We start from the raw sequence: 18,306 nt of genomic DNA, 5'->3' as shown, positions 1-18,306 counted from the left end.
TAATTTGCTACTGGGTCTCAAAAATAAACGAAATATCCTCTTGCTGAGTGTGGTAGCACACACCTTTTATCTCAGCACTGGAAGGCAGAGGCAGGTGGACCTCTATGAGTTCTAGGCCAGCCTAGGCTACATACTGTGTTACAGACAGCCAGGGCTACATAGAGAGACCCTGCCTCAAAGACAAACAAACGAAACTACTAAACTATGTATATACACACTATTTTTTCTTATAATTATCAATGCACATCAACTGTACTTTTTAATGGATATCACTGTGGCATTTCTAACTATGTATATATTGTACTTTGCTCATGACGACCTTTAAATGTCTGTTAGACTTTTATTATTTTGTGGTTAGTCCTCTATGATACGTGTATGTACATGTGTATTTATGTGTACAGGTGCCATGAACATGTATGGAGGTCAGAGGTGAGAGCTGGTTCTCTCTGTTCACCTCTACAGGGATCTAGGGATTGAACTCAGGTCGCTGGGCTTGGCGGCAAACACCTTTACCTAGTGAGCTATCTCAGCATTCACGCCTTATTTTTATATCTGCATGGAAAAGCCACTTCCTTCAGCTCTCTATTGCTTGAAGGGCTGTAATGTGTGGTATTAGAACTTAAAATAAGGTATAACAAATTCTAACAGTATAAACTAGTATAATTAGTTGGATTTCATTCATTTTCTTTATGTCACAGTCTCTTGCAGGTTTTAACTTACCTGAACTTCTGAGTTCGAGTCAACAGGCTGCAGTGAAAACCAAGTTTCTTTACCACTGTGATTACACAAGTCTTCTTTTTTGATGGCTACTTTTCCTACAGAAAATTAATAAGACGATAAGAAAACATATTTTATACAACCTAATGGCCCATTAGCAGTATTATATACTTTGTGGAAAATACTTTAGACTTGAATATGTTGATATAAAAATCCACCACCACCCTTTCTCTGAAATAGGATGTTGCTATGTAGCCCTAGCTATCCTGGTACTTATTATATAGCCCAATATAGACTTGAATTCATGGTGATCCTCCTGCTTTAGCCTTCTGGGTGCTGGAATTACAGATTTTATTTATTTATTTAATTTATTTATTGGAGATAGGGTTTCTCTGAGTAACAGTCCTTAATGTCCTCAAACTCTCTTTGTAGACCAGGCTGGTCTCAAACTCACAGAGATCCACCTGCCTCTGCCTCCCAAGTGCTGGGATTAAAGGCATGGACAACCACTGCCTGGCTGTGAGTACAGAATTTAAAAACCTATTTCTACAATGTACTTTCCTCGTCTTATTTTTGTTTGTTCATTGGTAGACCCTTTTATGGGTCTGAATCGGGATTAGAAAAATAGCCATAATCCCAGCACTCAGGAGGCAGAGGGAGCTCTGTAAATTTGAGGCCAGTCTAGACTACAAAGGGAAACTGTCTCAAAATACCAGAAAAACAAAAGAAAGGAAAGAAGAAAAAAGAAAGACGGACGGACGGACGGACGGACGGAAGGAAGGAAGGAAGGAAGGAAGGAAGGAAAATCTGAGTTGAACTTTAATATAGTTTAACTCTTACTCAAATTAATATTTTACTAGTACATTCAGGATAAAAACAAAATATAAATGGCAGTGCAATATAATTTCCCAGGTTCTGCAACACCGTGAATGAAGTAAATGTGCTGGCTAATTTTGAGCAGTTATATTTGCATTTAGAAAGAGGTTATATGTTGCAATTACAACAAAGGAAAATAATATCACCTATTAATAAAAAGGACCTCAAAAACTATCTTATTAAAATTTCATTTTATCAAAACATTATTAAACTGATTATACTGCTTCAATTATATATTCATATATTTTAAAAATTAAGACAGCTATCTCCCAAGGAAAGATAATCTTTCATGAATAACGCAGCAGAAAAGAAATAATTTTCAAATGAAGTATTTGCCATGCTGGTGCAAAGCATCTCCTTCCTCAGTCATAGCTCTGCATATGACTGACAATTCAAAGATGTACACAGCTCCAACAAAGGAGATATGTTATAGTTTAAAACAAATGCACTTTTTCCTTTTCTAAAAAGTAACTACTTGGGGATGGAGAGATAACTCAGCAATTAAAACACCGGTTACCAGTCCAAAGGTAATACCCTCAATTTCCAACACCCACATGGCAGCTCACAACTGCCTGCAAACCCAGTTCTAGTGGATCCAATACTCTCACCTCACACAGACATACACGCAGACAAAATATCAAAGTACCTAAAAAAATTTCTTTTAAGAAAACTACTTTCCTTTTAAGTACCTCAACTACATGTTATGTCCTTTTGCTTGTAACATACCTATTTTTAGCTCAACAGTTGAAAACACTAAGAAAATGGTGAACTTTTATGAGTAGAAGTATAAATTTTGGAATAGCAAATGAAAAGGAAGATAGAAAAATAAACACAGGAAAACTTATGTTTAAAGTTTTTTTCTGGAAATAGATGGTAATCATACAACTGCAGGATATATTAACAAACAGTGCAAGCTTTTCTCACTTTTCTCATTTTACAAATATTTTATCTTGATAATCCCAGCACTCAGGAAGCAGAGGCAGGGGGATCACTGTGAGTTAAAGGCCAGCCTGGTCTACATAATGAGTTCCAGGACAGTCAGGGCTATATAGAGAGACTTTGCCCCCACCCCCATCCCCAAAAAGATTTTCAAATTTGGAAAAAAGTTGTCAAGAACAGTATAAAAAACTTCTATTTTTTTATTCACCCAGAACTTCCAAAATCTTATCATTTTTTTAACATGTTTTGTTCTTTCTCATATATATATGTATATATATTGATATATGTATGATATATAAAATTATTTTCTCTGAGTCATTAAAAATAAGTTTTAAATATAATGCACACTTTTTAAATAACAATTTATTTTTTAATTTATATGCATTTGTGTTTTAACTACACATATATCTATGTGAGGGTGTCAGATCCCCTACAACTGGAGTTAAAGTTGTAAGTTGCCATGTGGGTGCTGGGAATTGAACCTGGGCCCTCTAGACGAGCAATCAGTGCTTCTAACTGCTGAGTCTTCTCTCCAGCTCCCTATAATACACACTTTAAAACAAGAAATTTTAAGGTATGTGACTTACACCTTAATAAAGTTGTTACCTAACTTTTTAACATATTAGTTTTATAAGCTTATCTCCATACTTACAACTTAAAACTCAAACTAAAGATATATATATAATTTAAAGAAAAAAATTAAGATATACAATTAGATTTTTAATAGAATGGCAACTGTTGTAATACTACTACTCAAAGGAGACCTACTGAAAATTCATCAATTTAACACAGAAAACTTAAAGTACATAAAACTTTAAATCTATGATGTTTTAAAAATATCTTGAGTGAAATCTAATATAAAGATAAAAATCTTTGTGTTAGAAAACAATAAGAGTCCAGGGGATGTCAAAAAAAAATCTTTGTGTTATAAGCTAGAATTATGCAGATGTACACATACACAGCAAGTACTATAAAAGGGAGAGTTTTAAGTTTTTTATTTGGAACTTTATTGCTTTGAGCAATTCATGTCCTCATAATATAAATCACACTGGTACTGTTACAGTGATTCATGTTCCATGTTGCCTCAACTTAAACCTATTTAACAAAACACGTGCCTAAAAGCTACACAGAAATTTATCTCTTCTACTACATCTTTCAGATCACAGGAAATACACCTGATACACGTGACTTCCCAAAAGGCAATCAGCCCCATAAGGACAACATTTCAGAAGCAAATTATCTTCTTCTCATTCTTCCGAACCGCCCCCCCCCCCCATTTTTGTTTCTATGTAGCCTTGGCCGTACTGTAATTTGCTCTGTAGACCAGGCTGGCCTGAACTCAGATATGCCTTTGTCTCCCGAGTGATGGGGATTAAAGGCATGAGCCACCACTGCCTTGCTACTAATTGCTCCCCCCCTCCCGAGACAGGGTTTCTCTGTGGCTTTGGAGCCTGTCCTGGAACTAGCTCTGGTCTCAAACTCCCAGAGATCCGCCTGCCTCTGCTTCCAGAGTGCTGAGATTAAAGGCGTGCGCCACCATCGCCCGACTCCTAACTGCTTTTTTAAAGAAATATTTGTCTGTTTTTTTTTTCTAGATGGAAGTCTTACTCTGTAACCCAAGATATCCTCAACTCGAAGCAATCCTCCTGCCTTAATCTCTTGGTACAAATGTGAACTTCCATGCCTGGTGATTTTTACTTTAAAATAAATTAAAAAAAAATAAAGCAAACAGCAAAGGCAACTTTGGTAAACCACTATTATTTATGTAAAATGAATAATAAAGGCCTTGTCAAGAAATACTACATGAGGACTACACGATATGTAAAGGGCCAATGAAAACACAGCACCCTGGCAGCATGCAGTTAGTTATCAGTTACTCTCGAATGCTGCTAATAACCAACAGCTTCTTTCCAATCCTTACTTTACCTCTCTGACACTGAAAGATCTCATATTATGTGATAGATATTAAGCTCTCCTATCCCTTTAACTACCTTCTGATAACGCCTTATCAATGTTCACTGGGGACGTTTATACCTGAATCCTGCCTCATTTGCTCCCAGGTACTTTTGTTCAGTCCAGAGAAGGTCGTAATTCTAAATTTTCTCTTGGTCCCTATAAGATTATAAGTGCCCCCAAACAGCATGAAGTATCCTGGAAAACTACGCCCATGTTCTAAAAAATTTGTCTTTGTTTAGAATGTTGGTTAGAAGTTGTTATGGATAATGGTTAATAGAAAATCTAAACAAAGATTTGATTCAGAGTTCTTATTTTAAAAAGGGGGGGATGCTGTGGGACAATGCTCTGTACCCTGTCTCTTGTATTTTAAATAAACGCTGATTGGCCAGTAGCTAGGCAGGAAGTATAGGTGGGGCAACCAGGCAAACAGGAGAATTCTGGGAGAGGAAAGTCAGTCTCCAGTTGTCACACACACACACACAGAGCAAGCAAGATGCAACTGCTTTGCCGAAAAAGGTACCATGCCACATGGTTAACATAGACAGGAATAATGGGCTAATTTAAGATATAAGAAAGAATTAATTAATAAGAAGCCTGAACTACTAGGTCAGTCAGTTTATAATTAATGTAGACCTCTGTATTTCTTTGGGACTTAATGACTGTGGGACCGGGTGGGACAGAAACCTCAGTCAACATCTGCTAACTTTCAATAAGCTCTGAGGCAGATAAGAATTTAAAACTATGGGAAAGAACAAGTATTCAGTAGTGAAAGTGACAAAAGCTAACAAATTGTTAAGGTTCAATTCTGGAATCTTCCCCCACAACTCATGTATTTTAACATTGGTCCTCAGGTAATGTTGTCTGGGGAGGTTTAGTGCCTTACTGATGAATAGGTAACTGGTGTAGGCATCTGAGCCCTAGTTCTTGTCCCATTCTCCCTGCCCCCTAGTCAAATACCAGGATGAAGCGGGCCACTTTATGCTCCCAGTGACAAAGATTGGGTCACCCCCACTGCTGTGTCTTTCTCTCTATGATGAAATCTTTCACAACTTTAAATCAAAGCACATCCTTCCTTCCTCATGTTCCTTCTGACAGCTATTTTGTTCTAGTGATGAGAAAAAGTGCAGGTATATATACATCTACAAATACAAATGTGATAGATCAGATCCAATTGTGCATGTTGTAATACCAGCTACTAAAGAAAATGGGGTAGAATGACCCTTTGATCCCACCAGTTCAAAACCAGTCTGGGAAATACAGTAATATGATCTTAAAGGAGGATAACCAGGGGTAAGGGTTGAAGAAATGGTTAGCAGTCCAGAGCAATGACTAATACTCCAGAGGACTTGGGTTTCATTCTAAGCACCCACATTTTACAAATATTTTATCTTGATAATCCCAATACTCAAGAGACAGTCAGGAGAATCTCTGTGAGTTCAATGCTAGCCTGGTCTACAGAGTGAGTTCCAGGACAACCAGAGCTACACCGAGAAACCCTGTCTTGAAGAAAAAAAGAAACATATATGTAAACATATTGTACCTACCTATACGAAGATCTCGTTGTAAAACATTCTTATCATAAACATAAAACGACAAATACTGGAAAGTTCTTGGAATCTCAAAATAAAATTCTTCACTGAAATATGGTCTAGAAAGAAAAGAGAAACCTTACTATGCCAAATAACATACATCTATGATTACTATTAAATAATCCATTACTACTACTATTAAAATGGTACTGTTAAATAAAATCACACTCAAATGTCACTTTCAATAAACATCAATGAAATTATAAACTAAAATTCTTTAGAGAAGAACTTCAAAAACCCCAAAGTTACTCTCATTACTGTTTCAGACAAATTGTGTACAAATCAAGCTGAAGTGAAAAGACCCCAGGTGCCAAAAGAATTCTAAACATATAGCTTTCCAGAAGGTCCTGTGGACAGAAGACCCAATTAGACCTAAAAGAGAGCCAAGAACAAAGTCATTCACATTATTATCTTAGAAAAATGTAACTACATAAAGTTGTTTTGATCATAATAATACATAACACCTAAAATGGATAATGCTATATAAAATATTTTAAATGTATTACAAATACTGAACATTAAATATTTTCAGCATCTTTCCCAAATTATTTGTATATTATATATTCAAATCTGATCTATGGAGGTTGGTGGCTTTGGATAAATTTACAATCCTGTGCAGCTTCCATCCCAATCAAAATATAGAACACTGTTACCACCCTAGTACCTTACACAAACAACTAGTTTTATGGGGGTGCGGGAGTCTAGGGCCTTGAACCTGGGGCTTTGCATATGCTAAGCACGTACTCTACCATTGAGCTATAATCTTAGCCCAGGGATAATATTTCTTTCTATGTGTGTGTATATGTGTGCACATGTTTGCAGGTGTGAGTGTATGACTATCAATCAATGTTGAGTGTCTTCCTCAATCTGTCTCCACCTTATGTTTTAAGACAGAGTCTTTCACTGAGGCTGGATCTTCCTGTTCCTTCAGGCCCCAGCTTATTTTCATACCATGGCAAACAGCTTTTTACACGATACTCAGGATCCAAACTCAGGACCTCAAGCTGAGTGAGCTACCTTCCCACATACTTTGTGTGTATGTGTACATGAGTATAGAGATCAGCAGTTAAAGTCGAGCATCTTCCTCCATCTGTCTCTACCTTATTTTTTGGTATAGGGTTTCTAGCTGAACTGTAGCTTACTGATTTGGCTATAGTGACTGGCCAGCAAGTCCCAGGGATCCTCTTGTCTCCACACCCTCAGTCTTGGATTACATCACTGTGTTTGGCTTTTTACATAGGTGGCTAAGTATATAAAATGAAGTTCTCAATGTTTTTAAGGCAAGCACTTTTTAATTTCTTCATTATTAAGGGTTTTGATTTGACTTAAAGATCTTTAAAAGCAAAATATCTTACAAAATTCTTTTGGGAATTCTACAGTACTTTCTGATTTATAATCAAAAGTATTAAAAACTAAAACTAAAAAGCAAAAAGAAAAAATTCAGAGGGAGAAAAAGTTAGAAAGACCTACTATGAAGTTACTTTTAGCTGAGTCACAACTTATATAAGTATTGAGATTATAATAAAATCAAGAAGAGGAAAGGTTTTTAATATTGTTTTGCCCCATTCTAGAAGTAAAAATTAGAAAGCACTCAGAATCCAAGAATAATCTAACTAGTTATACTCTGAATTGCCTACAGTACTTACACTGCTAACTTTAAATTATCTTTCAAACTGATTTCTTGTTTTTTAAAGGTGGATAAAGAAATAAAGGAAACCGATCTCATCATTTTCCATTACACAAAAATTCAGAAAGGTTAAGGATTAAAAAATACAAGCTAATTCTGGTAATTTTGATATATAGGGTTACATATTACAAACTACAAGTACTCAACTTATGGACAACTACTATTTAATTTTATCACTGATTACTTTATGATATAAAATTGTAACAGACTGAAACTGAAACGATTTCAAGTCTCAAATCCCAGCTGTTCTTTTAACTTTCTTCATTACGTGACAAATTATTCAGCCTTTTAGTGACACTATTCCATCATTCATAAGTGTAAATAAAAAACATGTATAAATTTATATGCACAAATGTGAAAAACTCAAAATTCTAAATCAATATGGACATATGACTAATGACAAAATCTTTGAAGTATATTACTCCCAATCTTTTGGGGCTACTCTTTATTCTCTTCTGAGGGTGGAACAATTTTGAAGTCAGAGAACAACCAACCAGTGGGAGTTGGTTCTCTCTTTTCAGCATGTGGGCTCTGGGTACTTGCTATGGAACAATCTTTGTACACTGTAAATATGTATTGCTCTCGTTGCTAATAAAAAGCTGATTGGCTGATAGTTAGGCAGGATTTGGGGGGCAGAGAGAATGCTGGGAAGAAAGAATGCGAGAAGTCATCAGCCAGATGAAAAGAAAGCAGGTATGCAGAACATGTAAAAGCCACGGTCTTGGAACAGCACATAGATTAATAGAAATAATGGGTTAGTTTAAGTTGTAAGAACTAGTTAGTAATAAGCCTAAGCTATCAGCCAAGCATTTATAATTAACAGTAAATCTCTGCATGGATATTTGGGAGCAACATCTGAGACACAGAAAAACTCCGACTGTGGTACTGAATTCAAAATGCCACACTTGACAGCTGACACCTTTACCGACTGACTAAGCCTCTATATTCGCCTACTTTAATTTTATCTAATACTTTCCTTATGAAGAGTTCAAAATCACAAAAACCAAAACACACAAAAAGGCATGCAGAGGGGTATGCCTATAACACAGACATTTCAGAGGCTGAAGTACCAGGAGTAAGAGTTCAAGGCCAACCTGGGCAGAGGAAAAAAGAGAGAAGAAAGGGAAGACGGAGAAAAGAAAAGAGAAGAAAAAAACAGAAAGGAGACACAGGCAAACTTCAGAGGAAAAGACAGGTAAGTTAAGGAGAGGGGGTAAAGCAGTACTAAAACATATTTCAGAAATCCAATGGAATGAAATACATTATGACAACAGTTCATTCACCAACCATGCTTGTTTCAACCCCAGAATCCTCAACTGCTTTGTCTCTGAAGACTATCCTTTTAGCAGTTTGGTGGTGGTGGTGGGATTTTTGATTTTTGTTGTTTGTTTTGAGACAAGAGACAGGCTCTCACTATGTAGCCCTGATTGGCCTGGAACTTTCTATGTAGACCAGGCAGCTCTCACAATCAATGGAGATCTGCCTGCCTCTGCCTTCCAAGTGCTGGGATTGAAAGCGTGTGTCATGACAAGTGACTTTAGCACAATTCTAAATCAGAATTACAAACACTGCACCAAGGCAGAGGAGGCAAATTAAGAATTTGCTGAGATACTTTCAAAGATAAAAACAATCTACCAAAGGCTAATTCCCTGATAATATACTAGTAAGTTAACATGTATCAAGTGTGTGTGTGTGTGTGTGTGTGTGTGTGTGTGTGTATTTGGCTGTTTGTTCTTGTGTATACGCAGGGGTAGGGATGTGTGTAGGTCAGAGATTGACATCAGGTATCTTTCTCAATCATTTTCCAATTTAGTTTTTGAGATAAAGTCTCTTGATGAACAATTTGGCTATACTGGCTGGCCAGTGAGTTCCTGGGATCCCACCTCCATGTCCTCAGCACGGTTCTACAAGTGGGAGTTACTGCACCTGCTACTCACACGGGTGCTGGGGCGGCACACCAGTCCTCCACCTGCTACTCACACGGGTGCTGGGGCGGCACACCAGCCCTCCACCTGCTACTCACACGGGTGCTGGGGCGGCACACCAGTCCTCCACCTGCTACTCACACGGGTGCTGGGGCGGCACACCAGTCCTCACATCTGCTACTCACACGGGTGCTGGGGCGGCACACCAGCCCTCCACCTGCTACTCACACGGGTGCTGGGGCGGCACACCAGTCCTCACATCTGCTACTCACACGGGTGCTGGGGCGGCACACCAGTCCTCACATCTGCTACTCACACGGGTGCTGGGGCGGCACACCAGTCCTCACATCTGTGCATCAAGCACTTCACCAGCTAAGCCTCCTCTCTCTAGCTCCACCTCGTGTGAACGTTAAGAACTAATTTATTCTTTGGAGAAATAAAATACTGCATTTTGAGGAAAACTCAAATACATAGGCAAAATTTAATCTAGAGAACTGACTAAAGTCTTAACAATAGTTATTTTCAAACATTTAATAGTGTCATGTAAAAGATACACTAAATTTGCTCCCCAGAAAATCTAAGAGACAGAGCTAGGACAATTCAAAAGAAAAAAAACACTTTGTAAGGCAATGAAAAGCCACATGAAACCAAGCACTACACTGATGTCATTCTCACAGACAGACGAGTAAACAGAACCCAGAACTGAGCAAGTGCTTGGTACATGGCTGAATATCATTTTAATAATCATTAACCAATTAAACATAAGCACTTTCTGTGTCAGAACAGTTCAAAGACCAAGTAGACTGCTTAGGAAGCACGAAATTCTTGTGACTGTAACGTTATTAAGCAGATGCCACATGACCACTTGCCAGAGCTACTGCTAAGGAGCCCAAAGTTTTTAAGACCCCTTCAAATGCTTACATCCTGTAACTCTAAAAATAAATTCATAATAGAAAAGAAAATCTTTAAATAAAAATATTAGTTTTAATTCAAGAAAGTCAACTTGATAAAAATCTGGAAAATACATAAACCCATGAATATATATCAAATGAATGGTAATTTCTTATTTTCTACCAACCTTAAAGACTTTTCAACAACCTGGGTACGATAAACTTCTTCTTGGTCCAAATTTATAGTGCAGAAACAATCTCTCATTTTGTTGGGTCCAAGATATGGCAATAAATTTTTTGCTTCATCTGTTGGCACAAAAAGTTTAAATTGATGTTAAATATCTTTATATATATCACCCAAGGCTTATATATGAATCCAGTCTGGAAGAAGTCATAACACGGAGTAGAGAAAAAAGCAACTAGTGGTCAGAGAGTCAAGGCGGTCTAAAGGAAGCCTTTTCCAAGAACTCTGTATCAAAGTGTATTTTTTTAATTATAAGAAAAAACCTAAGTGCTTAAAAACAAAAAAGATTGAAGGGAGGAGCCATATATAGACACATGGAGTCATGACACACCACTACAGCCTTCCTCTAGGAGAGAAAAGGTACTCTCTCAATTCTGTCCCACCAGTACCATCTCAAGAATTTCCCTGCAGTCAATGCCTTTTTCCTGAATCAGCAATTAATTTTCTTTTCTATCAGATTTCTCTCATCAGCACATAAATAACATTTCCCAATTAAAACAAACAGAAGCAAATAGTCATCCTGTAAATGAGACTACACGTTGGTTTCCCAGCCACCCAGACCAAGGGAGACTGCACACTCATCTCCTGGCCACCCACATCTGAATAATCACACAGAAACTATACTAATTACAACACTTCTTGACCAATAGTTTAGGCATATTCCTGGCTAACTCTTACATCTTAAATTAACTCATTTCTGTTAATCTGTGTGTTGCCATGAGGCTGTGGCCTACCAATAAGGTTCCAGCGTCTTTCTCCTTCAGCAGCTGCATGGCGTCTTCCTGACTTGGCCTTCTTTTTCCTTGCATTTAGTTTCGTTTTCCTGCCTAGTTCTATTCTGCCTTGCCATAGGCCGAAGCAGCTTCTTTATTAACCAATGGTAATAAAACATATTCACAGCATTCAGAGGGAAATCCAACACCATCTTTAATCCCCACCTCTTCTCTCTTGCCAAGCCTTCACTTCTAGACTGCCTTTTCACTTTCCATCCATTCTTTGGCTCTAATAATCAGTTTCTGATGCCAATGTGAAACTGAAACTTTAATCAGAGTCACCAGTGTCAATGAATGTTGGCTTACTAAATCCCACTCGTTCAATCCTCTTCTTACTATATCCACCCTTGCAACATCATTTAAGAGTGAACATTTAACATGCTCCCTCCTCTTGGATTCCACAACATATTATTTCTGGCTTTCCTCCCATGTCTTCCACTCTGCTCACCCCCTTCTCACTACAATGCTACAATTGCCTTGGGGCTCAGTTCTAGAATACCTCTTCTTTTCTATAAACACCAGTAGCATATAGTGTTAATGCTAGTGGCTCCCAGGCCTGATCTTCTCTCCTCCATGCTAAACTTAAACATCCTCTGAATATCCAGTAGGTATCTCAAATTTAACAAGTTCCAGAAAAACAATCTTATTTCCTCTTCCACAAGCTCTTCCCTTGATCTACAATTATTTCCCTCTCCCTCATCATCTTCCTGCCACTCCCTTATACATCCAATTCATTAGCAAATCCAGAAGATCTTTTAAAAGACAAAACCTAAAATCCAATTACTTCTTTCCTTCGCCAGTATCACACAAACCCAAGCACTATGACTTTATGTTCAGACAAGCATGGCAATACCTTAACTGGTATCTTTGCTTCTATTACTCTCCTACAATCTATTCTTCACCAAAAGATGTGATCTTTTCTTTTCAATTTTGGGGATCAGACCCAACAGATGCATGGTAGATTAAGTGTTCTGCCACATAGCCATAATTCAGACCAAAAGTGATCTTTTCATCAGATTCAAGCCAGTCACTCCTCTGCTCCAAATCATACCAACTGTCTGAGAATAAAATCTCACATCTACCTGGTCTACAAGAACTAGTTCCAGGACAGGCTCCAAAGTTACAGAGACACCCTGTCTCAAAAAACCAAAAAATAAATACATAAATAAATAAAAGTAAAAAATAAAATTTCATCTCTAAATCATAAAGCCCTAAGTATTCCTTCTGACCCCTTCCTCTTTTGTTCTCCTGTGTTCACTTTTCCCCATTCATCAGCCCTGTCAAGTTTATTATGAGTTCTTCCTGGGTCTCTCTTCTCTTTACATGGCTGGTACATTTTTATCATTCAGGTCTCAGCTCAAATGACACTTGTCAGAGAACTTTTCCATTTAAATCAGATGATCCTGCTACCACATTCTTTCTGTTTGGTCTCCTTGAGAGCATTTGTAACTGGCTGAACTTCTGTTAGAAGTTTTTGCAGCTCCAATATGAAGCCTGAGAACTTGCTAATGCTCAAGATTTAAAACAGCAAGCATGGTACTACTGAGCAACACCACAGCCTTTTCCACTGTGACCTCGAAGTCATTCCTGAGAATTCCAGTCAGCCTTTTTTGGGAGCCTAGGGGGAGGGGCAGCACATGCACATTAAGTGTGGAGTCAGTGTGGAATCCAGAAGACAATTTCAGGAGCCATTCCTTAGGAGCTGCCCACTTTTTTGTTGTTGGATTTTTTGGTTTGTTTTGTTTGGGCACAGGGTGCCTCACTGGCCTGGAAATCACTAAGAGGTCTTGGATCTGTTGACATGGCTCAGTGGGTGAAAGCACTTGCTGTGAAAGTCTGATGACCTTTTTCAAAGGTTCAAAGATGAGCAAAATAAACACTTCACTAGAGTAGTGGCTTGAAAGAAAATGGCTCCCAAAGGGCGTGGCACTATTAGAGTGGGTGTGGCCGTGTTGGAGGAAGTCTGTCACTGTTGGGATAGGCTTTGAGGATTCCTATGCTCAGGATTCCACCTAGTGTCTCAGTCAACTGCTTGTTGCCTCCAAGATACAGGACTCTCAGCTACCTCTCTAACACCATGTCTGCCTGCACACCGTCATGTTCTGCCAGGATGATAATGGGCTGAACCTTTGAACTGTAAGCCACCACAATTAAATGTTGTCCTTTCTAAGGGAGCCATGGTCATGGTGCCTCTTCACAGCAATAGACACCCTAAGACAATCAGACATTTCTTGTTTCAAGGATATACTGCAAGTTGGCCAAAATATCTTCACATTATATGACAGTGGTTTTATCCAATGAATAAAATGTAACTTTTCCCTCATCACACAAACATATATATGGTATGGTGTGTGTGTGTGTATGTTTTTCTTTTATTATTCGATTGGTGTTCGTGTTGGAAGGTTGAGACAAGGACTTCCATGTTGACCTTGGACCTTCTATTTTGCCAGGGATAGACAGGTAACCATGAACTCCTGGTCCTCCTACTTCTACTTCCCAAGTGCTGGGACTCCTGTGCCACCAGTTAGCTATTATTATTTTTTGCTATTATCATTTTTTAATCTTACTTTATAATTCTGATGATCTTTAAATGAATGGCATTTATATGGAGGATTTTTCATTTAACGGAAGATTTCCATTATCAGTTACTATTTCCATTGTCATTTATTATCTTGCTTTTAACTGTTTACTTTTTGACAATGGCAAAAAGTGACTATCTCCTATAAAATTAAATGTTTCTCCCATCTCCTTAGGTAGTTATGCAGAAGCTACCTTCTCAATGAAGTCCTTGACTACTCTCATCCTCTGTCATTAAATGTGGTACCCACTCCTGCTTACATTTATTAACATGCCACATACCATATACAAGGGACCTACTTTTAACCTTTAGAGTGCTGACACAGATCAATTTATATTAAAGAAGAAATTTACATGTAACTTATTTAAATTTATTTATTTTGGAGAAAGAGTCTCAGTAAGTAACCTTAGCTGGCCTAAAACTCTAATAATTTTAAGTTTTAAATGCAGCATGTGTGTGCGCGCGCACCTGAGTACAGTCCCCGAGGAAGCTATAAGAGGACACCAGATAGCCCTAGAGCTAGAATTACAGGCTGTAGAGAGCTGCCACCCATATGCGTCCTGGGAACCAAACTCAGGTCCTTTGGAAGAGCATGTGCTCTTATTTGCTTAACCACCATTCCAGTTATGTTATTTCAAAGCTTGTCCTCCCTGTGTAGATTGTACAATAACTCCATGTGGGCAGGGAGGCTTGCTTGTACCTAGATCCTACCATGTAATTTTTTTTTTATTTGGGAAACAAAGCCTCTTACTGAACCTGGAGCTAACAAGTTTGACTAAGCCTGGCTAGCCCCTGAGCCCCAGAGATCCACCTCCCCAACAAACTAGAATTTTAAGCATATACCATAACATCTGTGCTTTTTTGTTTGTTCTTATTTGAGTTGTAGAGATCAAACTCAGATTCTCATGACTTTGTAGCAAACATTTTAACAACTGAGCCATCTTTCTAGCCTACCATACAAACTGTATCTAGCACTAGAATATCTAGTTGTTCAACAGAGACTTTGGTATGTATGTGTATGTTTGGGGACCATCCCATCTATATATTTCTATCAATAGGTTGTATTGTGTACTTATACATATCCTAGGAAAAGATACTACTAATATAAGCTATCTCTTAAATATTTGAATGCCCCTAAGAATTTTCTCAATGTCTCATTTCATTTGCATTAACAAATTTGTATAATAAACCTATTAGGCAAGCAATACAGTTTTAATAAAGTAAATCAGCAGCAACAGCATCAATGAATTAAATCACAGTCAAAAGCTATAGTATGACTGCTTTCCACTCTATTCTTCAATCCCTTCTAAAATAGTAGTTCTGAGACTCTATCCCTGTCTGGAAGAGATTTGGTAAACTCAGACCTACTTCAAAGCATACCTTTAATACAAAGAAGGACAGGAGTCAACACAGATCCTAAAGGGATTAATCCTCAAAGGAAATCAAAATAGGGCAGGGTCCCGGACAAAAGAACACTATGAAAAAGACTATTTGCAGTGGGAAAAGGGCAAGTCAAACCACAATAAAAGCTAACATTTATTTAATAAATAATATATATTTCACAGTAGACTTTTTAAGAATGCCATGTTATTTTAGTTAATTTTCAAAATAAATCTTTCAAGTGATAAGTACCTTTTTCAAAACATAGAAATTAACACTGGAAGAAGACTGCTGCAGTAGGAAGACAAATCTGGAGCGGCAATTAGAGGAGCATCTTCAAGGCAGCAGTGAAGATGACAAACTGAGGAAGCAGATAAAAGGGGAAACCTGAGGACACGGGAGGGTTTGACAGAGAACCTAAGATGGAAACCTCAGAGTCCTAACTTCATAGACAACAAGGATTACTAAGTTTTTGAGTTTTTTATTTGCTTGTTTTAGTTTATATTGAGACAGGGTTTCTCTGTGTAGCCCTGGCTGTCTTGAAACTCGTTTTATAGACCAGGCTGGCCTCCAACTCAGAGATCCACCTGCCTCTGCCACTTGAGTGTTGGGATTAAAATCAAGAGTCACTACCGCCAGGCAAGGGTTACTAAAAGTAACCCTTTTATATGGTCTTGCTGTGGAATAATGCTCTTGTACACTGTAAGATTTGTCACTTGAATTGGTTTAATGAAACTCTAATTGGCCAGTAGCCAGGCAGGAGTATAGGGACCAGACTATGATGGGAAGAAGGGTGGAATCCAGAGTCACGGGTAAGCACAGAGAAGCAAGACGAGAACGCCACACTGAGAAAAGGTACCAAGCAAGCCACATGGCAAAGTATAGACAGAAATATGGGCTAATATTCCCTAGGAGAGGCTTGGTCTTGCCCAAATTTAATGTGCCAGACTCTGTTAACTCCCCATAGGATCCCTTACCCATGTTGGGAGGAGGGGATGGGGGGTGAGCTGGGGGTGGAGGCGAGGAGGAGGTGAGAGAGAAAATTGTGGTTGGAATATAAAATGAAATTTTTAAAAAAGAAATATGGGTTAATTTAAACATAAGAGTTAGCTAGTAACAAGCCTGAGCTATCAGTTGAGCATTTCTTTTTTTTTTTTTTTGTTTTTTTTAAATATTTATTATTTATTAGATATACAATATTCTGTGTGTATGTCTGCAGGCCAGAAGAGGGCACCAGACCTCATTACAGATGGTTGTGAGCCACCATGTGGTTGCTGGGAATTGAACTCAGGACCTTTGGGAGAGCAGGCAATGCTCTTAACCACTGAGCCATCTCTCCAGCGCCCTCAGTTGAGCATTTCTAATTAATATAAGCCTCTGAATGTTTGAGAACAACCAGAAACTTCTGTTTTCACAGTCTACTTCAGAAAAATCTGACGAGGGACTTGAACTGAAGTAACAAAAAGCAAAGAGTGAAAAGAAAAGAATGGAAGCAATACTCTAGAGAGAGAATTCCGTGAACCTGGTATCAACTGGCCTGAGTGACATGGGATGTGTTATCATCACAACAGAAATGCCAAGCTAAGCATATAGTTTTTACATAGTGAGAAGATATGACCCATGTCAATACCACCATATCTTTACAAAAAAAAAAAGAGAATATACATACTTAAAAATATACTCGAGGAGCTGGAGAGATAGCTCATCAGTTAAAAGCACTTGCTGATCTTGCAGAGCACCTGAGTTTAGTTCCTGACACCCACATGATGGCTCACAACCATCTATAACTCCAGCTCTAGGGCTCTGGCACACTCTGAGGGTGTGAGGTACACATGTAGAGCACATGTGCACATATACATACATACACATCCCAACAAACAGCATTCATACACTTGAGAGTACATCTTTAAAAAGTTAAAAATATTAAATATATAAAAATATGGACTCATGTTAAGAAGCTTAGATAAGATTAAATTGTCATCTAATTACATAATACATAGTCCTAGCTATGATATGGTAATATATAATGAAGTCTTTAAACTTTTCTAATTTTAATTTCAATTTTTGCAACAGGGCAATTCTAAAATCACGAGGTATAGCATGAATAATAAAACCCAGACATAGATACTGTCTCCAAAGATCAGAAAAGAAAAGCAGCCAGCCATTGGAGAGACCTTTTACCTCTTTATCAACCTTCAGACCGAAACAGTGAGATCCTGTCTCCACGGATCCTCAGACTTCACACTCCACTGAGCTCCTGCCTCTTCACTGTATAGTCTTTTCTCCACACAGCCATATCATTCCTGTCTCCACTTCCCAAGTGCTGGGAAGCTGTGAGCTTTCTTTCTATTTTAAACAGATTCATCTCAGTGTAGCTCAGGGTGGCCTTGAATTCACAGAGATCTGTCTGTCTCCTGAGTCCTGGGATTAAAGGTGTGTGCCACCACTCCTTGGCCAGTATGGCTGACTAGTATGGCTGCTTTGCTCTCTGATCTTCAGGCAAGCTATATTTAGTAAAACACAAATAAAATACCACTATAACAAGCGGTACTGACAATACAGCCAGTTAAATGACCGTGTTTTAAAGCAGACAGTTGGGTTTCAATATAAGCTTTGGGCACTTAACAATCTGTTATGTCCTTAGTTTCAATTTCCTGTGTAAAAAGAGATAATACTTAGGTCGGTAGTGAACATTAACTGTGGTAAAGCCCTTGACACAATATCTAAAACAAAGAAAGTACTTAGTAAATAG

At 38.1% G+C, this 18,306-nt stretch overlaps 1 protein-coding gene across 1 annotated transcript in view; it reads right to left on the bottom strand.

Annotated features, from left to right (window-relative positions):
• Rasa2 (RAS p21 protein activator 2) overlaps positions 1-18,306 on the bottom strand; it is a 97,156-nt gene that overhangs the window by 67,874 nt on the left and 10,976 nt on the right. Inside the window, exons 2-4 of the mRNA XM_050157316.1 lie at positions 10,768-10,885; positions 6,033-6,136; positions 721-815 (exon numbers count right to left, since the gene is read on the bottom strand). Coding sequence (XP_050013273.1) covers positions 721-815; positions 6,033-6,136; positions 10,768-10,885 — 317 coding nt within the window. The remainder of the gene's footprint in view (positions 1-720; positions 816-6,032; positions 6,137-10,767; positions 10,886-18,306) is intronic.

The sequence above is a fragment of the Alexandromys fortis genome, unplaced genomic scaffold (genome assembly GCF_014885135.2).
Source record: "Alexandromys fortis isolate MF-2015 unplaced genomic scaffold, M_Fortis_MF-2015_v1.1 scaffold_85, whole genome shotgun sequence".
Classification (NCBI taxonomy): Eukaryota; Metazoa; Chordata; class Mammalia; order Rodentia; family Cricetidae; genus Alexandromys; species Alexandromys fortis.
The sequence above is the reverse complement of the archived record's forward strand: the minus strand, read 5'-3'. Positions and strand labels throughout refer to the sequence as shown.